This window comes from Mustela lutreola, chromosome 2 (assembly GCF_030435805.1).
Source record: "Mustela lutreola isolate mMusLut2 chromosome 2, mMusLut2.pri, whole genome shotgun sequence".
In the NCBI taxonomy this organism is placed as follows: Eukaryota; Metazoa; Chordata; class Mammalia; order Carnivora; family Mustelidae; genus Mustela; species Mustela lutreola.
The window spans coordinates 223,179,913-223,198,628 of NC_081291.1; the positions used below are offsets into that span (position 1 = coordinate 223,179,913).

The 18,716-nt window shown below is 65.0% G+C and overlaps 1 protein-coding gene across 3 annotated transcripts; it reads left to right on the top strand.

Moving 5' to 3' along the window:
* The first annotated feature begins 1,373 nt into the window (after window positions 1-1,373).
* GATD3 (glutamine amidotransferase class 1 domain containing 3) lies at window positions 1,374-11,361 on the top strand. Of its 3 annotated transcripts, none has more exons than XM_059164885.1 (7): window positions 1,374-1,576; window positions 2,991-3,043; window positions 4,051-4,164; window positions 4,705-4,842; window positions 7,908-8,000; window positions 9,800-10,050; window positions 10,739-11,361. In XM_059164885.1, the coding sequence occupies exons 1-6, from the start codon at window positions 1,448-1,450 to the stop codon at window positions 10,023-10,025; spliced, it is 753 nt and encodes a 250-aa protein (XP_059020868.1). In that variant the 5' UTR covers window positions 1,374-1,447; the 3' UTR covers window positions 10,026-10,050; window positions 10,739-11,361. The 3 variants fall into 3 exon arrangements, with proteins under 3 accessions (XP_059020868.1, XP_059020867.1, XP_059020869.1); XM_059164886.1 differs by having other exon boundaries at window positions 1,383-1,576; window positions 4,723-4,842; window positions 9,800-9,956; window positions 10,832-11,361; XM_059164884.1 differs by having other exon boundaries at window positions 9,800-11,361.
* The last annotated feature ends 7,355 nt before the right edge of the window (window positions 11,362-18,716 follow it).

Below are 18,716 nucleotides of genomic sequence, written 5' to 3' on the forward strand. Positions count from 1 at the left end.
CACAGGGAGGAGAAAAGCTGGGCCTTCCCATCAGGCCCCCGTCCTGGTCCCTGAGGCTCGGTGGAGGCAGCCTCCACTCAGGAGCAAGAAAACCGGGCCCAGCCGGGTGCAGCACTTTCTGGACAGTGGGTGGGTACAGCGTCCACTGGGGCTCCTGACCACCTGCACTGCTCCTGGGCTCTGTGACCCAGGCTGTGCACCCATGGGGTGTGTGCTCGGGCCCCTGCTGTGACCGGGTGCCACGGCCCCTCCACGCAGCTGCGACAGCAGTGCTGTTTGGTTCGGGCAGCTGGTCATGCTGCTTTTTTGATAGGTTTCATGTGTGCCCGATGAAGCCCAGACAGTTGACAAGTGAACTGTCCTCTGGAGTGGAGTCTGGAGGCCCGCAGGGGGAGCCCTCAGCGCTGTCCCTCCTGGGCACCTGCTCCCAGCCAATGGGAGATGTCACAGCCAGTGCGAGGTGGCAGGGCCCGGCCAGTGAGAGGCCACTGCACTACCCGCTCCCTGTTCACTCCAGTGGACTTGGTTTCTACACCCCCAGCCCCCTTTTCCTCTATCAAGAGGCTCCTCTGCCCGGTTTTCCTGATTTGCCTGTGGTTTCAGTTTTCCTGCAGGTTCTTTCTCACGGGCTACCGCTCTGCTATTCTCCAGCGAACACGTTTTTGTCGGTAAAAGGGAGTTTTATTTTTGAGGTTAAAATGCCGCTGAGCCGCCCCAGCGGTGCCGACGACTGGGAGGTGCGGCTCTGCAGGGCCCGGAGCTGCCACGGGGCTGGTGGAGAGGCGGCCTCGTGGCTCCCAGCGCGGCGGAATCCGAATCCGCAGAAGGACCTAACTCAGGGTGGGGCGGACCTAGGGCACGTCGGCATCACCCCGCGACCCCGTTCTGGCCCCCGGGGCGGGCTGGGCCCCCGGAGCCGGGAGAGGCCGGGATCCCGCGGGAGAATGCCCGGCTGCACGGAAGGGTCCCGGGCCCGTCCTGAAGGGTCCGGAGCAAAGGAGCGGGACCGCCCGAGCCCCTCCTCGGCTCCAGCCGTCTCCGGTCCCGTCGCTGCCGCCTCCCCGGGTCTCTGCCGAGGGCGGCCCGGGCCGCGCTCACACCCGCGGCAGGCACGGCCCTGCGTCCACCTGCCGGGCGCCCGCAGCCCGGGCCGCCGCGGGGACCGCTCAGCATCGCCACCAGCCGCCGCGCTTGGAAATGCGGTGGACTAGGGGAGTGTCCCGCCGCGGACTCCTGGGGTCGGAAGCTCCCAGAGGGGTTCGACCCAGGAACCCTCCCGGGGCGGCCGCCAACCACCTGGCGCAGGAGGGCGACTGCGCAGGCGCGGCCCCGCCCACCGGCGCGCTCGCGGGACGGCGGCCGGGCCGACTGCGCAGGCGCGGGGCACGCTGGTTACGCGCGGGGCTCTGTGACCGCGTGACCCTGCGACCCGAGTCCCCGCGCAGTCATGGCGGCGGTCAGGGCCTTGGTGGCGTCCAGGCTACGCGCGGCCTCCGCGTTCGCGCCGCTTCACGCGTCCACCCCACGCGCGGCCCTCCACGGCTCGGCGCCGCGCCCGGGGGCCAGGGTCGCGCTGGTGAGCGGACGCCGGCGGGCGGGGCTGGGGGCGGGGCTACCGCCGAGGCCGGCCCCTAAGTCCCCGCCGCACCCCTCCACCCCCAGGTCGTGCCCCCAACCCCCCGCCGCACCCCTCCACCCCCCAGGTCGTGCCCCCAATCCCCCCGCCGCACCCCTCCACCCCCAGGTCGTGCCCCCAACCCCCCGCCGCACCCCTCCACCCCACGGGTCGTGTCCCCAACCCGCCCCACCCCCGCCGCACCCCTCCACCCCCCAGGCCGCCCCCCCCAACCCCCCGTCGCACCCGGCCGGGCCCCCTGCTCTCCTCCAGGCCAGCCCCCTAACTCCCCCCCTGCACCCCTCCACCCCCCAGGTCGTGTCCCCAACCCCCCCCCTGCCCCCCCCCCGCGCCGCACCCCTCCACCCCCCGGGTCGTGCCCCCAACCCCCCCGCCGCAGCCCTCCACCCCCAGGTCGTGCCCCCAACCCCCTGCCGCACCCCTCCACCCCCCAGGCCGCCCCCCCCAACACCCCGTCGCACCCGGCAGGGCCCCCTGCTCTCCTCCAGGCCAGCCCCCTAACTCCCCCCCTGCACCCCTCCACCCCCCAGATCGTGTCCCCAACCCCCCCCCCCGCCGCACCCCTCCACCCCCAGGTCGTGCCCCCAACCCCCCGCCGCACCCCTCCACCCCCCAGGTCGTGCCCCCAACCTCCCCACCGCACCCCTCCACTCCCCAGGCCAGCCTCCTAACTCCCCCCACTGCACCTCTCCACCCCCCAGGTCGTGCCCCCAACGCCCCCACCACACCCCTCCACCCCCCAGGTTGCGCCCCCAACCTCCCCGCCGCACCCCTCCACCCCCCAGGTCGTGTCCCCAACCCCCCCTGCCGCACCCCTCCACCCCCAGGCCGCCCCCCCAACCCCCCGTCGCACCCCTTCACCCCCAGGCGGGGCCCCCTGCACTCCTCCAGGCCAGCCCCCTAACCCCCCCTGCACCCCTCCAACCCCCAGGCCGGCCCCCCAACCCCCCACCACACCCCTTCACCCCCAGGCCAGCCCCCTAACTCCCCCCCTGCACCCCTCCAACCCCCAGGTTGTGCCCCAAACCCCCCGCAGCACCCCTCCACCTCCCAGGCCAGGCCCCCTGCTCTCACCCAGGCCGGCCCCTAATCTCTCTGCTGCTGCTCCCCCTGCTCCCCCAGAAAAGGCTCCCTAGCCCCTCAGCCACCCCCTCTCTGAGTTGGGCCCCCAGGCTCCTCCCTTAACCCCCTACCCCACCCCTGCGCAGCCCTCACCTCTGTTGTCCAGGGTCAGTTCCCTTCTCTGCTCTGAGCCTGCCCTTCTTCACACACACACACACACACACACACACATGCCCACCCCCAGGGCAGCGGCTTCCAGGTGGGCTCCCCCCTGACCCCCGCTCCCCCGCAGGTGCTGTCTGGATGTGGCGTCTACGATGGGACTGAGCTCCACGAGGCCTCAGCGTAAGCCCTCAAGGACGGTTGCCTTTTCCTGAACCATTTGGGGACCCTTCGTCTAGACAGGCAGAAACCAGTGAGCTGGGAAGTGAGGGGCAGGGAGCCCCTCGAGTCCGTGGCCTTGTGCCCCAAAGATAAGCAGGGAGCACTTCTGGTGCCCTGTTGGCACCAGCTGCTTCCCTCGGAGGCCCCGGGGCGTGGGGGTCCTCCTCCTGGCTCTCCCCCGGCTCTCTGGGCCGCGTCTTTGATGGGACCCGTCAGCCGTCGCTCGTCCTTCTCTTACTTGAGTGAAAAGGCTTCTGTGCGCCTGAGCGCTAGGCCTTGTGGGCCTGGAGCAGGTTGGAGGAGAGTTTGCACTTGGCTGGGGAGCATGTCCCTCCCGGGTGCGGGGCCACAGGGAACCCACAGGAGCCCGGGGTAGCGGGTGGACACGGAGCCGAGTGCGGAGAGCCCTGCAGGTTACAAGGAGCCGAGCCCGAGTGACGGGGCGGTGCTGGCACTACCGGCTCACGCCGCCGGCTCTGAAGGGGGACAGTGAGATCCCAGGCCTGGAACAGAGCAGCCCTCGGGGAGACCTGGACATCTCTCCCCCGGCCCTCTGGCCATGACAGGAAGGGTGGGGCAGAGCGGGACTCGAACCTCCTGTCCTGACTGAAGCCCGGCTCAGCCCTCCCGTCCTGCGTCGGTCGTCTGTGGGAGGAAGAGCACCGAAAGCATTCTGGGAACCTAGACTTTGAGGCTGGGACCGGCCCGGTCGCCCGTCCCCTGCACCCCGGTTTGTAGAGGGAGCTGGGGGACCAGCTGGGCTCTCCAGGCTGATTCAGTGGCAGCGAATCTGAACTGTGGACGTGGGGGTCCTTGGCCAGCCAGCCGTAGCCCTGCGGGAAGGCTGTGTGATGGTAGCCGCCGTAAGGGGTGTGCACGGGGCCCTCTGCGGGGCGCTGCCCGTGCACGCGGAGTGACAGGCAGTGCCGGGTCGGCCTTGTCTCACAGTCTGTCTTTCTCCCACGCAGGGTGTTGGTCCACCTGAGCCGTGGCGGGGCCAAGGTCCAGATCTTCGCTCCTGACATCCCTCAGATGCACGTGGTCGACCACACCAAGGGGCAGCCTTCCGAGAGCGAGACCAGGTGTGGGTCCCTCCCCGAGTCCTGCGCGTGGACCAGGACCTGCTGGAAGCTGCCCGAGACCCCGTGGGCTTGGTCGCGTTGTCCCAGCCACGAATCTGGCTGCGTTCCGGGCTGTCCTGCGACGGTGCCGTGGTGGCGCTCGTTACCCTCCACCCCTGCCAGAAGTCCTCCTGCCTGGCTTTTGTGATCCCCTGCCCTGCGGTCAGCGTGGACTCCTGCCCCTGCCTGGGCCCCAGTCTCGGAGCATCTCTGTCCCTGAGGCCCGTGCAGTCTTGGCACATGCTGAGGCTCCTCCGGCTGCAGGGTCCAGCCAGAGACAGCGCGGTCTCCTGTTGGGCAGGCCCTGGCTGCTTCCCTCCACCTCTGCGGTACCGGGACCTTCCCACGCCGGCTTTCGTCAGGCCCCAGGGCTAAGCCGGCCAGATGCTGCGAGGGGCGAGGCCGTCTTTCTAGACGCCGACCTTGAGCACATGCGTGTTTGCTCCTGGGCCGGCCTCCCGCAAGCTCGGCTCTGCTCTCCACACCCTGACGCTACTTCAGGTCTCTGTTCTCTCCCAGGAACGTCCTGACGGAGTCTGCGAGGATCGCCCGCGGCAAGATCACCGACCTGGCCCGGCTCAGCGCGGCCGATCACGACGCTGCCATCTTCCCTGGAGGCTTCGGGGCCGCTAAGAACCTGTGAGTGCTGGAGGGCCGCGGGGGCCGGGGCGTGGGGTCCCAGAGGCCGCACGGAGCTGCTCTGTCGGGGCCCCGGTGTTACGTCAGCAGGACGCAGGTTTTTCTCTCACTTCTTGCTGGGTGTTCCCGGTACCGGCCGCCGCGGGGTGGGGGCGGCGGGGGCTTCCTCTGATCAGCGACGGCGCTGGCCGGGCTGGTCCCATCGGGACCTGTGTCCCCGCACGTGTTCCTCACAGACACCGCCGCCTCACGGGCCTGGCCGCAGGGAAGCCGCTGTCCCCGTGGGCTGTGCGGAGGCTGGTCTGTCGGGAGGAAGGGAGCCTTCCTCATTTTGTTCTCCGGTCGTTGCCGTGGTAGCCGGAGCACAAGCTGTCACCACGTCGGCGTGACGTCCCTTGGGTTTCAGGTCCTGTTTCTGTTCCCGTTTCTCCACCTGTCCCTGCGTGCCTCACGGAAGTGCTCTGTGCTGGCCGCGCCGTCCCGGCGCGTCCCTTCCTGGGCAGCCCCCCTGCGGCTGGCGTGGGAGGACAGGAAGCAGCTGTGTCGCCTGCTTTGGGGTCGGACGGGGACCCTAGTGGGGGTTACAGCCTGTTACAGCCTGGGCTCGGCGGGTGTCAGTGGAAACCCCGCAGACTGGGCTCCACGGGGAGCATCTCCCTGGGTCGCAGACGAACCGGCTGCTGTGGTCCACGGCCAGGCGCCCCGACAGCGTGGCTGGCTGGGAGCTCGGGCAGCCAGCTCCCCACTCCGCCCCCCGCTCCCCCTCCTGTCCCAGACCAGGCGGGTGCGGGGTGCTGCCGGCACGCTCCTGCACAGCCTCGGCCCGCGAGCACCTGCTGGGTTTCCTTGCTGTGCCGTCCGGCCTCCTCTCGAAGGTCCCTGCCCACGTGCCTCCTGCGGCGGCTCGTCCTCCCCATCCTCCTCCTGCTGCCCCCGTGGGGTCTCCCCTCCTGCCCCGGCACCTTCTCTGACGTCCGCCAGGAATTCTGTTTGTATCTGGACTGCAGGCCTCCCCACTTCTTGATCTGCCGGCTGCCTGCCCCAGGCTCGCACCACAGTGTCCTGTCGACATTCTGTCACCTGGACCGTCCCCCGTCAGCCCCGCCTCCGCCTGGACTCCTTGTGTGCAGGGTGTGGGGTGGGGCGGGGAGCGAGCCTGGGACCCTCGTGAGCACCGCCCCCTGCACCCTGTTTGGTTGGTTGGTGGGCGCTGTCCCCCTGCAGCAGTGTCCTGGCTCGCTGTGTCCCGGTGCCCTGCACCCAGAAGTGAGGGGCACAGGCAGTTAGAGACCCTGAGCTGTTTCGACGCCTCATGGTTCCCCTCGGCCTCCAGATACCCGAACGGCTCTGTCCAGGTCCCAAGCCTCTGCCCGCCCGTGGGGCCGGTTCCCACAGCGCCTCCTCCTCTGGGAGCCCTGCCTCACCTCACGTCCGCTCCGTCGTCCACATGCCGGCTCTCGGGGGAGCGGCCCTCGTCCCCACCGCCTGCACGCGCACCGGCAGAAGCTGGCAGGGAATGGCCTCCGTAGGCTTCACTCTGCCAGGCCCTGGGGCTTTTCCTGGGGGAGATGAGCCTGAACTCTGACCAGTGCCCACCTCTCCCCTCGCAGCCCGGGTGAGGGCACTTTCGGACTGTGCTGGGGCTGTGCCCGTGGCACGGCTAATGACCACATGCGGTTGACCTAGAAGCACAGGAGGGAGATGAGCAGGTTGTTGGCAGATCTTTGCCCTGCGTTCCAGGGAGCCGTGGCCTTGGGTCAGCGCCCCTGTCTGTGAACTCACTCTTCCCCCGGGCAGGCTGGGGCTTCAGGTCTCCTGCCCCGTTCATCCTGACCGTTCCAGAAGAGACGTCAGCTTGGTGGGGTTGGCACCCTTCGCCACGGCTGCTGGTTGGGCCGCGTGCACGCAGCGAGGGGCGGCAGGCGAGCTCGCAGGGGACAGAAGTTCTTGCTGTTAGGAGCCTCGGGCCCGTCCCTGCCCTGGTTGCCCCTTCACGTGTACTTCCGAGAGGTTTCCGTGTGGTTGTGTTAAGTCTGACCGGGGCACCGGGCTGGCGCAGTTGGGCGAGTGTCCAGCACTTGGTTTCGGCTCAGGCTGTGATCCAGGGTTGTGAGTGGGAGCTCCGCACACGGGGGTCTGCTGGACGTTCCTTCTCCCTCTGCGCGCACGCACACGTTCTTGCTTTCCAAGGTAACGTCTTCTTTTTTAAAAGAGGAAAGTGTAACCAGTTGGAGGCCCGTTAAGCGTCTTATTCTGTATGTGTCACAAACGGTGGCTTGTTGGTGGCCCATTAAGCACCTCATGGCTGTACATACAGACCCCGTCGGGCAGACGCCCCAACTCGGATGGACACGTGTGGTTTCCAGGCTTCACGTGTGGGCTGCTACTAGCTTCTGGGGGAGATAGTTGATGTGTGTTAAAGCGGGACGCGTGATAGCTCGGCCACACGGGCACACCCTGAGACGGTCAGGCCGCAGGTGGCAGAGCCCCGTGGTGCCCACGCGTTCCTGGGCCAGAGGTGTGCACACGTGCGTGCCATGGAGCCAGAGTGGGGCTCCTGGGAGAGTGGGCGTGCTTTTCGGCTCACCAGCTGCCTCCCAGAGAGGTGCCGGCGCGCAGCCGGTGGGCGGGGAGGCCGTCCAGACCCCCGAGCCACGCCTGCCCCAGTGAGAGGCACGGTGTCCTGTCTTCTAACCCGCGCGACTTCCTCGTGCGTGGATGGCGGGTCACGGTTTTCAGGCCCGCAGCGTGTCCTGCTCCTCCTTGGCTTACGGAGCCGACCTCTGAGGACTCGGTGCGGCCCGCGGCCTGGGCACCTGCCGGCTGTGGTTCTCCCGGGGACCGGCCTCCCCCCGCTCACCTCTCGGCCGCCCCCTCCCTCGCTGGGCTTGAAGAAGTAGAAAAAGTAACGTATGTGATTGCCTGAAAAATGCTCACGCACGTGACCTGCTTGTCCCGGGAGCTGGGGAGTTAGCGCAGCTGCGCGGCCGTCTCCCGGGTGCGGTGGGGGCCCCGGGCAGGCCAACCCCCGGCCGTGAGAGCTGAGCCGCCTCTTCTCATGGTAGGAGCACATTCGCCGCTGACGGGAAGGACTGCAGGGTCCACGGGGATGTGGAGCGGGTCCTGAAGGAGTTCCACGCAGCCGGCAAGCCCATCGGGTAGGTCGGGGCAGTGGGGGAGGGCGGGGCTGCGCGGTCCTCGAGGCCGTTTTCACTCGGGGCTCGCGGTCGTTAGAGGCGCCTTCCCGCTGGGAACATCCTGCGGTCATGGTAACTCGTTCTGCTGACTTCACAGGAGGAGAGCTTCTAGAAGACTCCCCCGCCAGTCCTTCCCCAACCCCGGCTTTGCCAGCACCTCCTCCCCTCGCCAGGCGTCCGCCATCCTGTCCCCCTCCAGGCCGGCTGCGGCTCCTTGGCCCAGCGCCCTCCCCTGCCCTGGGGCAGCGTTCAAGGCGCACCCAGACTCCCACAGGCCGCCGCACCCCGGACCGGAGCTCGCCCGGCGGGCTGCACCGGCCCCCAGCTTATCGGCATGAGTGCGCCGGGGCGTGTGGGTGGTGCAGGTCCGCTGGTGCGAGAAGCGCCCCAGGAGCTCCGCCGGATGCTCTGAATGCGGGTGTGGACGAGGGAGCACGCCAGCCTCTGCGGCTGCGTGAGCGGGGTCGCGTGACGACAGTCCCCACGCGGGTCACTCGCCCGAAGTCCTGCCGGTCACGGTGCGGGACCCCTCCTCACGGAAGGCTCTGGCCTCGGGTCTATAGGCTGGCCGCCCATGGGCTTGGAGGACGCCATGCTGGGCCACCCGGGAGCGGGGGACGGCGCGACCCCTTCCTCTCCTCTCCTGGGACGCCAGCCCTGGAGTAGCTTCTGCTCATGTGGCTGAGCGCCAGGGACGACCCTGTATCACGAGTGCAGGCGGGAGCTAGGGGCCCGGTGGCTGTGCCGCCTCGCTTGGGTGTCCCCTGAGCAGTGCCATCGAGGGCCTCTGGCACGGCCCGAGAGCAGGGTGGGCGGCTGTGCCAACAGCACCACTCCAGGGCTCATGGCCACACTGCTGGCCGTGTGTCCCGTGTCGCGGCTGCCAGGCTAGGGACGTGGGCGCTTCAGGACGCCAGTTCTGATGGCTTTCTGCCTTCTTGGTGGCTGAGGGAGGTTTTCTCCCACGCGTTTCTAGCGCGTGTTTTAGGCGTGACGTTTGCGAAGGAACACGAGTATGTTGGCGTCACTCTCACGGCTCGCCGGAGCAGCCTGGGGACAGAGCCCTGTGGGCCTGCACGGGAGCCCAGACAGGCCGTGCTGACCGTGAGCTGGGCAGGGGCCGCCAGCGGCGTGCTTGGGCCCAGAGGGAGGGCAGGGTCAGCCCGGCCTGCAGCCACACGGTGGTGCCACGTGTCCCCCGCGCGCATGGCCATGGGCGGGCCCGGGCCGAGGTCTGGCGCTTCGGGTCAGCGGGGCCTCCTGGTGGGAGCACAGCTTCAGAGGAGCCCGGCGGGAGCGCCCAGAGTGAACCACAGGCCTCCGACACCCTGGGAACGGCCCATTGGGTGTAGCGGGGCTCAGGGCTCTCATGGCGGGGGTCCTTGGCTGCCGTGGTGCCGGGCACACTCTCTGGCCCGCTGAGACCGCTTCTCACACCCTCTGCGGAGAGGGCGTCTCTGGGACATCCGTGCCCCGGCGTCAGCTGCTGCTGTGTGAAAAGCCACCCAGAACCCAGGTTGAAGTCCGCTGTTGCCTTCTGAGAGCCCTTCTCTGCGGCCAACACAGTGGGCGGCCGGTGCCCACGTGCCCTTTGCTGCTGGGGCTGCAGCGCGTGGGGCAGTGAGGGGAGCTCCCGTCGCTGCGACACTCCTCGCTCCGTGGGCCCGGCGGCCGCTGCTGGGCTCCTCCTCATGGTCAGTCCCGCCCCGGGCCTGGCGTGCGCACGTGTAGCCCTGAGCCCGCCCTGTCCTGCTTTCCAGCTTGTGCTGCATCGCTCCTGTCCTCGCGGCCAAAGTGCTCCATGGCGTTGAGGTCACCGTGGGCCACGAGCAGGAGGAAGGCGGCAGGTGGCCCTACGCAGGGACCGCGGAAGCCATCAAAGCACTGGGTGCCAAGCACTGCGTGAAGGGAGTGACCATATCCTTTCCGGCAGCCGGGGGCAGCAGTGTGTGGTGCGGGGGCCCGTCCTCTGACATTGGGGACTGACGCAGGCAGGCAGCATCGAACTAGGGTCTGTGCTGCTGGGGCTTCTGGGGACATGTGCATGACGGGTGTCACACCTGCTGCCGTGGCGTGCCCAGGCCTCGACCCCCACGGGGCCACCTGGTCAGCCAAGTGCATGGCCTCAGGCTCCATGGGGTCAGGTTTCTGGGCGGGGGTGGGGGGAGCAGGCTGCCTGGCTTGGCTGGGAGCTCCCTGGGCACCGTGGATGGGGAGCCATCCCACGTGGCCTTGTGGGATGCTGGTCCTCCTGTGGGTGCCCGGTACTGTGCGCACAGAGCCTCGGGCCACAGGCCGACCGCATTCCGGCTCCACGGCTGGACCCAGACTCTCCACGTGGGCCAGGGTTGAGGAGCAGAGTGGCACGGTGTCCCCCAGGAATTTGGAGACAACACCGTGTCCCTCTGGGTGTCCGTCTCAAAGCTGCCTTTCTCTCCTCGTGGGCGGTTTCCGGTGCGGCACTCTGTCTCCCCCCTATGCAAAGCGGGGCAGAGCCCACAGCCATCCGGGTGGGCTGGCCACGCGGCCTTGGGGTTGGGCGCAGGAGGGCGCATGTTGTTAGCATGGGACAGGCCCAGGCCTGTGCCTGCTGGTATCTGGGTGACCGGGACAGGAATGTGGCTCGTGTAGAGGGAGGTCCCGGGTTGGCCTGTTGCTGTGGGTGAGCTCTGCTCTCCGTACGCTTCTGCCCACTGCAGGTTGGTGTGGGGCGGCAGGGGCCGGGCTGGACGCTTCGCGCCTGCGATCTCCTAGTCCTTGCTACATGACGCGTTTCCATAACTTCTGTGCACGAAGCTCACGTGGACCAGAAGAACAAGGTGGTCACGACCCCGGCCTTCATGTGCGAGACGGAGCTCCACCACATCCATGACGGGATCGGGGCCATGGTGAAGAAGGTGCTGGAACTCTGTCAGAAGTGACCGTGCCGCCGGCCCCGCGTCCTCCACCAGGTGGAGCTGGCGGCCCATGTGCCCCTGCCCCTGGCTGCGGGCAGGAATCCACTTGTAGGCACCTCTGCCCGAAGAGGAGGCATCCTTGGGCTCAGGCTGGTCGGTCTCCCGTGTGACTGGAGAGTGAAGCGGGGCCTGCTGGTTCAGGAAGAGAATTCGGGAGGCGTTGCCCCACGGTGTTCCGTGTGGCCTTGGGATGCTTGGCACTCGGGAGGGAAGAATTGTTTTGAGTTTATGAATCTAGTAGTTAGGAAACTGAATTATCACGCTTACTGGTAACTGAAAGTTCTGTAACCCAGAGTAAACGTGCACTAAAACGGAAAAGGGTTGCGTTGAGGCCGGGGAGAATAAACTCTTTTCCCAGATGGACATTCCGCCGGCTCATGTGACTGACGCCTTCTGAAGCTGGCGTGGGCGGCGGAAGCGAGGTTCCTCGCTTTCCAGGAAGGAAAGGAAGTTGCGGACGCACGGCCCGTGTGGTCAGCCGGCGGGGTGGGGACTGTCGGGTCGGTCCCAGGCCGCGGCAGCAGCTGATGTGAGGTGGTAGAGAAGGCGCAGGGAGGCGTCTGGTGGCAGCACCGGCTGGCGGCCCATGTCGTGTGTGTGCTTCTGTCTGGGGAGGGACAGCCCGGGGGCAGCCTGCGTGTGGTGCAAGCTTCCCCTGCTGTAGCACATCCCCCTCCCAGTCCCTGTCCTGTGTCCCCGGGAGAGTGGGGGCAGCTGCGAGGGTGCACTTCTGGGCCGTTCAGTTGGGGCCTGGCACCCAAGCCCTCCCCACCCCCCACCTGCCATAAGAGGTAAGTGATGATGAGCCTCGTGGGTTCCCGGGCCCGGGGACAGAGCAGTGATGCCCGATGCCGTGCGGCCCCTTCCGCCGGCAAACCGCGTGTCTGCCAGCCGGCCTCGGCACGTCTGACCTTCACGGGAACTCTGGGGGCCCACCTGTGTCCCCCAAAGGCGGGAGCCTCTGCGGACCACCTGCAGACACCAGGGTTGCCCTGGCCCCGGGTAGCCTCCCAGGGCCCGTCAGAGGTCAGGTCACCATGGAACACTATTTCCTTCCTGAGAAACGCTTCGAGACCCTTTTCACGTGTGTGCACGCGTGTGTGTAGGGAGAAGTGCCTGGCCCCTAGGTGTGCAGCTCAGGAAGGTCCCAGCCAACACCGCGGTGGGACCACAGGGCAGAGGCCCTCCCCGCCCCCACCAGGGCCGAGCACACTGGGGTCCGGGCACAGGGACCCTTCCCGTGTGGCTTTCCTTCGTTGATGTGCTCCCCCGTGGGCCCCTCCGCAGCTTTCCCGTGTCGCGTGAGCACTGCCTTCGTGAGTGCTCCGGCAGGTGTGGGCGTGTTATGGGCGTGTGGGGTGCTGTGTCCCGTTGGTGCCGCTGGGCGGTAGGGGCTTTGGAGCCTGGCCTCAGTGGGCGAGGTTTCCTCTGGTGTCTCTGATGGCTGCTGTCACCAGTCCCCTTTCTGTCGGCCGCGTCTGGCCCTGGGCCGTCTGCTGCAGCCGAGCACGTGGCCGGCGTCCTACTGACCATCGGAGTTCGTGTGCGTTGTGCTGGCGTGCCCTCCGGTGGGCACATGTGCCTTCTCCCGTTGGCCTTTTCTTCAAGGGCCTCGATGGGCTGCCGTGCGCCCGCGGCCCTTCCTGGTGTGCGGTGCTCCGTGGAGGCTGACGCGCTCGGGCCGGGAAGGCCTTCCCCGGGTTCTCTGTTGTCTGCCCGCCACGTGCTCGTCAGTGATTGGTGAGGAGGAGCCCGTCTGCCTGCACTTGGACGTCTTCTAGACACGCGGGACGTGCCCCGCAGCAGAGAGGCGTTCGGCGGGTCCCGCTCACGGCAGCCACTGGCGCCGCCGGAGCCCTACCTGCCCCCTCAGGGGTCTCCGCAGGGCGTGGGTGATGTCGGGCGCTGCGGGACCCAGAGCCACTCTCGGGAAACGGGCTGACGGGGTCCCCTCCTCTGCTGGGCTTCTCTGGAAGGGCAGGTGCGCGGGGAGGGAAGGGGCGCGAGCACGGGGCCCGCGGAGCGGCTCAGGGCCGGTAGCGTTCACGTGGCTCCTGCCTGTGGCCGTCGTCCTCGCCCTCCGTCCGGGGCTTCCGGAAGGATGAGGCGTCTGACCGCCGGTTCAGAAGGGCACACGCCCGTCTTGCTTTCCTCTCCCGGTCCCCCCGAGGTGACGAGGACACGGGTGTGCGTGGCTTCCGTGCGCCAGAGGTCCCAGCACCCGCTCACGCAGCTTCACCACAGCCCTGCGGGGCGGGAGGTCAGGCAGGCAGACCGGTGCTCGGGCCTGTGCTGGGGAAGGAGACCCGACGCGCCGGGAGGGCCCAGAGAGAGCCGGCCAGGGGTTGGCAACGACCGGTGCCTCCTGAGTGCCGGGCGCTGTCCCACAGCTGGCGGGGGAAGGGGAGGCCCAGGTGGACAGGATGAGGCTGTGTGTGAAGAGCGTGCCGGATGGAGGCCCAGCAGGAACGGCCAGAGAGTGGGTTCAGGGGCGCCCCGGGTGCCGGTGGGGCAGAGGGCACGGGCGATGGGCCTGGTGTCCATGACCAGACCGTGGCTGGTGGTCCCTGGAAACGCCTTGACACAGAGGCCGGGCTGAGGAGTGTGTTCGTGGGAGTGTCTCCTCACCTCGCCTTGCCGCCGGCCCTGGCCTGCTGACATGTACGTGGTTTTGGTTTCTCAGGTGCCGTCTCCATGGGCCAGGGGCCCCAGGAAAGCAGATGCCAGGAACCCCCAGGGCGGTGGGCTCAGCATGAACCTGCTGGTGGGTGCTGAAGGCCTGAGGCTGCCAGTCATGGGGTCCGTGCAGAGCCCCATCCGCGCGTCTGCCCTCAGCCCAGCTCCAGGGTCCCCTCCTCGCCCATCCCCACCGCTGGGATCACCTGCCTCTCTCCGTTTCTTTCCTCCGCGGGGCTTCCCTTGGTGGCACTCTGCGCGCGTTTTATACCGACTTCAGTTTTCGGAGCACTTTTAGGTTCACAGGAAAATACAGAGATTTCACATACAGCCGCTGTCCCCACACGGGCACAGCCTCCCCCACTGTCCGCATCCCGCACCCGAGTCGTGCGTCTGGTCCCATGAGTGAGCCCACACGGACACGTCGTCATCCCCCAGAGTCCGTTGTTCACGGGAGGGTCCCTCTCGGGGCGGGGGTCCCTCTCGGGGCGGGCGTTCTGTGTGTAGGGACGGGCATCCACCGCTGCGGGGTCTCAGAGTCCTCTGCCCTCCCCGTCTGCCGTGCTCCGCCCATTCATCCCTCCTCCCCCCGCCCCGCAACACGGCCTGTCACCGGCCCCACAACGGTGCCTTTGCCACAGAGTCCTGTCGCTGGGATCACACGGGCCGCAGCCGTCTCAGACCGGCTCCTGTCACTCAGTGACACGCACTCACGGTCCCTCCAGTGTTCCCTCATGGTGGGATGGCTCATGTCCTCTTCGTGCTGAACACCCTCCCACGGCTGGAGGGACAGTTCCCGTGTCCGTCCACCCGCTGGAGGGCCCCTGGGTGGCTTCCAGGGGTTGGCAGTTGCGCACGGAGCTGCCGCCGCTCTCGTGTGCGGGTTTCTGTGGGGGCGTGTGTTCCCGTCCGCCGTGGGGGACCTCAGGGAGTGCGATCGCCAGGTCGGGTGGGAAGAGCAGGTTTCGTCTTGAGAGAAACCACCAAACCTCCTTCCGAGGTGGCGGCACCACCTGCTTTCCCCGTAGCCGTGACCGGGCGCTCCGGGCGCTCCCGTCCTCGCCAGACCGTGGCCGCTCTCGGAGGGGTGCAGCGGTGTCGCCGCTGTTTGAGCTTCATCTCCCCGGTGTCCTGGGACGTGGAGTAGCTTCTCATATACTCGTCTATTTTTCAAAGTGTCCTTTGGGTTTTTTGCCGATTTTAAAGTGCGTTCTTCATTTTGTTGAATCTAGAAAATCCTTGTGTGTTTTAGGCTTTGTTCAGACCCGTGTCCTGCGTTGCTTCTCCCGCCTGTAGCTCTCCTGCTGCGGCGCGTGGGGCAGAACCGCTGCGCATCGGCCTGTTCTCCCGGCTCGTAGCTTCGGTCTTGCGTCCACGAAGCCCTCACCACTGGGGCCATCTGGGTTTTCTCTGTTGTCTCCCAGGAGGCTTATGGCTCCACTTCTTACATTCAAGGCTGTGACACGTTTGAGTCCGTGTCTTTGCTGCGGGTGTCCTGTCACTTGGCCCCATCTGTCGAACAGACCGTTTCCCCACCGCACTGCGCGTGCTCCTGTGTCGAAGGTCCGTTGGGTGTGTCTGTGTGGCTCCTTCTGGACTCTTCTGTTCCGCTGATGCACTGACCTGTGCTGTCACCAACACTGCCCACCCCACGCCACACCGCCTCGACGACCGTGGCTTTGCGGTAATTCTTGGAGTCGGGTGGGGTCAGGTGTCTTGACTTGTTCCTCTTAGCAGTGTGTTGTGTGTTAACCTCGTACTCCGCAGTGTGGCTACGATCGCTCAGTTCACGAGGGCTCTGTGTTGCCATGTTTGCATTTTCTGCGGAGATAGTCGTGTCCTCTGTGAGCAAAGACAGTTTTGTTTTTTCTTTTTCAATCTGTATGCCTTTTATTTTATTTCTTACCTTATGTGTTAGCAAGGCCGTCTGGCACAACGCTGAAAAGGGGGGGGACGTCCTTGCCGTCGTCCGGCCTCCGCGGAAAGCCTCGACCTTCTCACCGTTAGTGTGTTGGCAGGAGGGTCCGTACGTGGTCTTGATCACGCGGAGGAGCTTCCTCTCTCTCTGATTTTCTGACAGTTTATCATGACTTGGTGTTGGAACTTGCCAGCTGCTTCCTCTGCGTCCATTGATATGATCAGATGATTTTCCTTCCTAATCTGCTGATGTGATAGACTCCATTAATTTATTTTTCAAATGTTGAGCCATCCTTGCATACCTAGCGTAAATCCCAATTTGCACTTTCTTGGGTTTAGTTTGCTAATATTTTGTTGAAGATTTTGCATCTGTGTTCATGAGAGGTATTGGCCTCTAGTTTTCTTGTCTTTATCTGGCTTTGGTATAATTTCTTCCTTAAGTATTTGGTAGAACTCACCAGTAAACGCATCAGGGCCTGGTACCTTCTGTTTTGGAAGGTTATCAAGTAGTGACTCAGTTTCTCTTTAAGACCAGGTAGAGGAAGGGGCGCCTGGGTGGCTCAGTGGGTTAAAGCTTCTGCCTTTAGCTCAGGTCATGATCTCAGGGTCCTGGGGTCGAGTCCCGCATCGGGCTCTCTGCTCAGCAGGGAGCCTGCTTCCCCCTCTCTCTCTGCCTGCTTGTGTTCTCTGTCTGTCAAGTAAATAAATAAAATCTTAAAAAACAAACAGGTAGAGGGCTCTACAGAGTGTGTCTCTCAAGGAGCACGTCCATTTTACCCAAGTCTCTGAATCAAGTGGGCATCGAGTCGCTTGTGGTATTGGGTCATCATCCTTTCCGTGTCCAGGGACCCATACTGGATTCTCCCAGAAAACAACTCTTGGTTTTGTTGGCTTTTTTTTCTGCTCTGATTTTTATTGTGTATTGTTTTTGTTGGCTTTGCATTTATAGCATGTTTTCTTTTCTCAGGTTTTCTAAGGTGGAAGCTCAGATGATTCATTTAGATAGTTCTTCTAACATGGATCCGATGCTATAAATTTCCCTCTGACCACTGCTTTTGCTGCATCCCACACACTTATTTTTAATTGTACCCTTTTTAAAAAGATTTTATTTCTTTGACAGAGACACAGATAGCGAGAGAGAGAGTGAGCAGGAACAGAGAGGAGGGGGAGCCCCATGTGGGGCTCGATCCCAGGACCCTGAGATCATGACCCAAGCCGAAGGCAGTCGCTTGATGGACTGAGCCTCCCAGGCGCCAAGTTGTGTTTTGATTAAATTATATTTTGATTTTTTTTTTTTTTCAGTTCCAGATATTTTTAAATTTCTCCTGAGACTTCTTCTTTGGTCCATGTTTTCTCTAGCGGCATGTTGTTGAGTCTCCAAGTTTATAGGGATTTCCCAGTTCCCTTTCAGATACTGGTTTCTGGTTGAATTCCACTATGGTCTGAGAGCAGACATTGTATGGTTTCTCTTCCCGTAAATGTACTGAGGTGTGTGTGTGGCCCAGAACACGGTCTTAGAGTTGCCCCGTGAGCCTGAGAGGAACGCGTATCCCGCTGCTGCTTGGTGCGATGGTCTGTGACTTCTGTCCCATTGGCGGATGGTGGCATTGAGTTCCATTGTGTCCTTGCGGATTTCCTGCGTGCTGGGTCTGTCCTCTGAGCCGGGCACGGGCGTCCCCGCCGTGGTAGCGGGTTCATCTGTTTCCACCAGCAGTTCTGTCACCCCCTGCCTCGCGTAGCTTGACGCTCTGTTGTCAGGTGCATGCGTGCTAAGGACCATTCTGTCTTCTGGAAGGACTGACCCTCTTGTTACCATGCAATACCGTTCTTTGTCCTCCGTCACTGACCTTGACCGCTGACGGCTGTCGTAGCTGTTACTTGGAGGGACTGCTGATCGAGTAAGAAGAAGAAAAGCAGATTTTTACTCTCTTGTCACTTACTCTCCTTCCCCGGTGTGGATCAGAGTTCCTTTCCTTCTCGGGGAATTGCTGGAAGGCGGGTCTGCTGGTGGATCCCTGTCATTCCCGGGGGACAGAGTCTTTGCTTCTCCTTCATGTTTGGGACAGAGTTTCAGAGGGTGAGGAATGGGGGTTGGTGGGTTTTGTCTCGCAGCGCTCCTGAGTCTTCCCCCGCAGTCTCCTGGCTCACAGGGTGTCTGTCACTCTCAGCAACACGGTTGTGAAGGTGTTTTTCTTCCAGCTTCTTTGGGGACGTTATCTTGCTCCTCCGCGACGCAGCTCTGACGGGCCTGGCTGCAGGTTTTGGCGTCTTGCCGTGAACCCGCCCTGCGCCGAGGCCTGGTGGAGACGGCTCCAGTGGAGCAGACCTGGCCGGCACGCATGCGGTGCTCTCTTGGCCGCGCTGCTGCGGGAAGGCTGCGTGGCTCCGGACCATCTCACGGGTTCTCGTCACATCTGGAAGGCTGCCGCTTCCTCTGTGTGAGAAAGGAGTGGGCGGGCGGCGAGGGAGGGACCTGGCGGCCGGGGACAGGGCTGCAGCTGTGCAGGGCGGAGTGGGCGGGAGGTGGGGGCTCCTAGAGATGGAGCAGGAGAGCCCGAGGTCCCGCTCCGAGTGGCCAGCTGGGGTGTCTACGTCTGACAGCTGTACCGATGGCCACAGGCACATGGGCAGCCCAGGTGCAGGCTCACAGAACTGTGAACAGATAGAGTTTTAAGCCACTAAGTTTTGGGGCTGTTTGTTATCAGAAGAGGCAATGGATAGACATGAGGCCCGGCTGGGTGAGAGGCGGGCTGCCTGCACCCCGGGGTCTGTGCCTCAGGCGGAACTCCCCGCATGGGGCCCGCTGTGAGGCCCACATGGGGTCAGCACTGAGTGCCGTGGGCTGCACGAGTGAACTCAGGCCGGCACTTTGGCGGCTGCCCCTGGTGAGCCTTTCCTCACCAGGCTGCCCACGCGGGGCAGGGCCAAGTCAGCTGGTCTCACAGGCTCTTGCCTGTCCACGTGGGTGGTGGCAGAACAGGCCTGGGGTGCAGGAGAGGCCTGGGCTCCACGGTGCACCGCGGGCCGGGTGGGCGGCAGCTTCCTGGGAGAACGGTCCACCTGCCCAGGGGTGCTGGGCCCATGCCCCACCCCTCCCCGCAACGTGCCATGTGTACACAGCACCCCC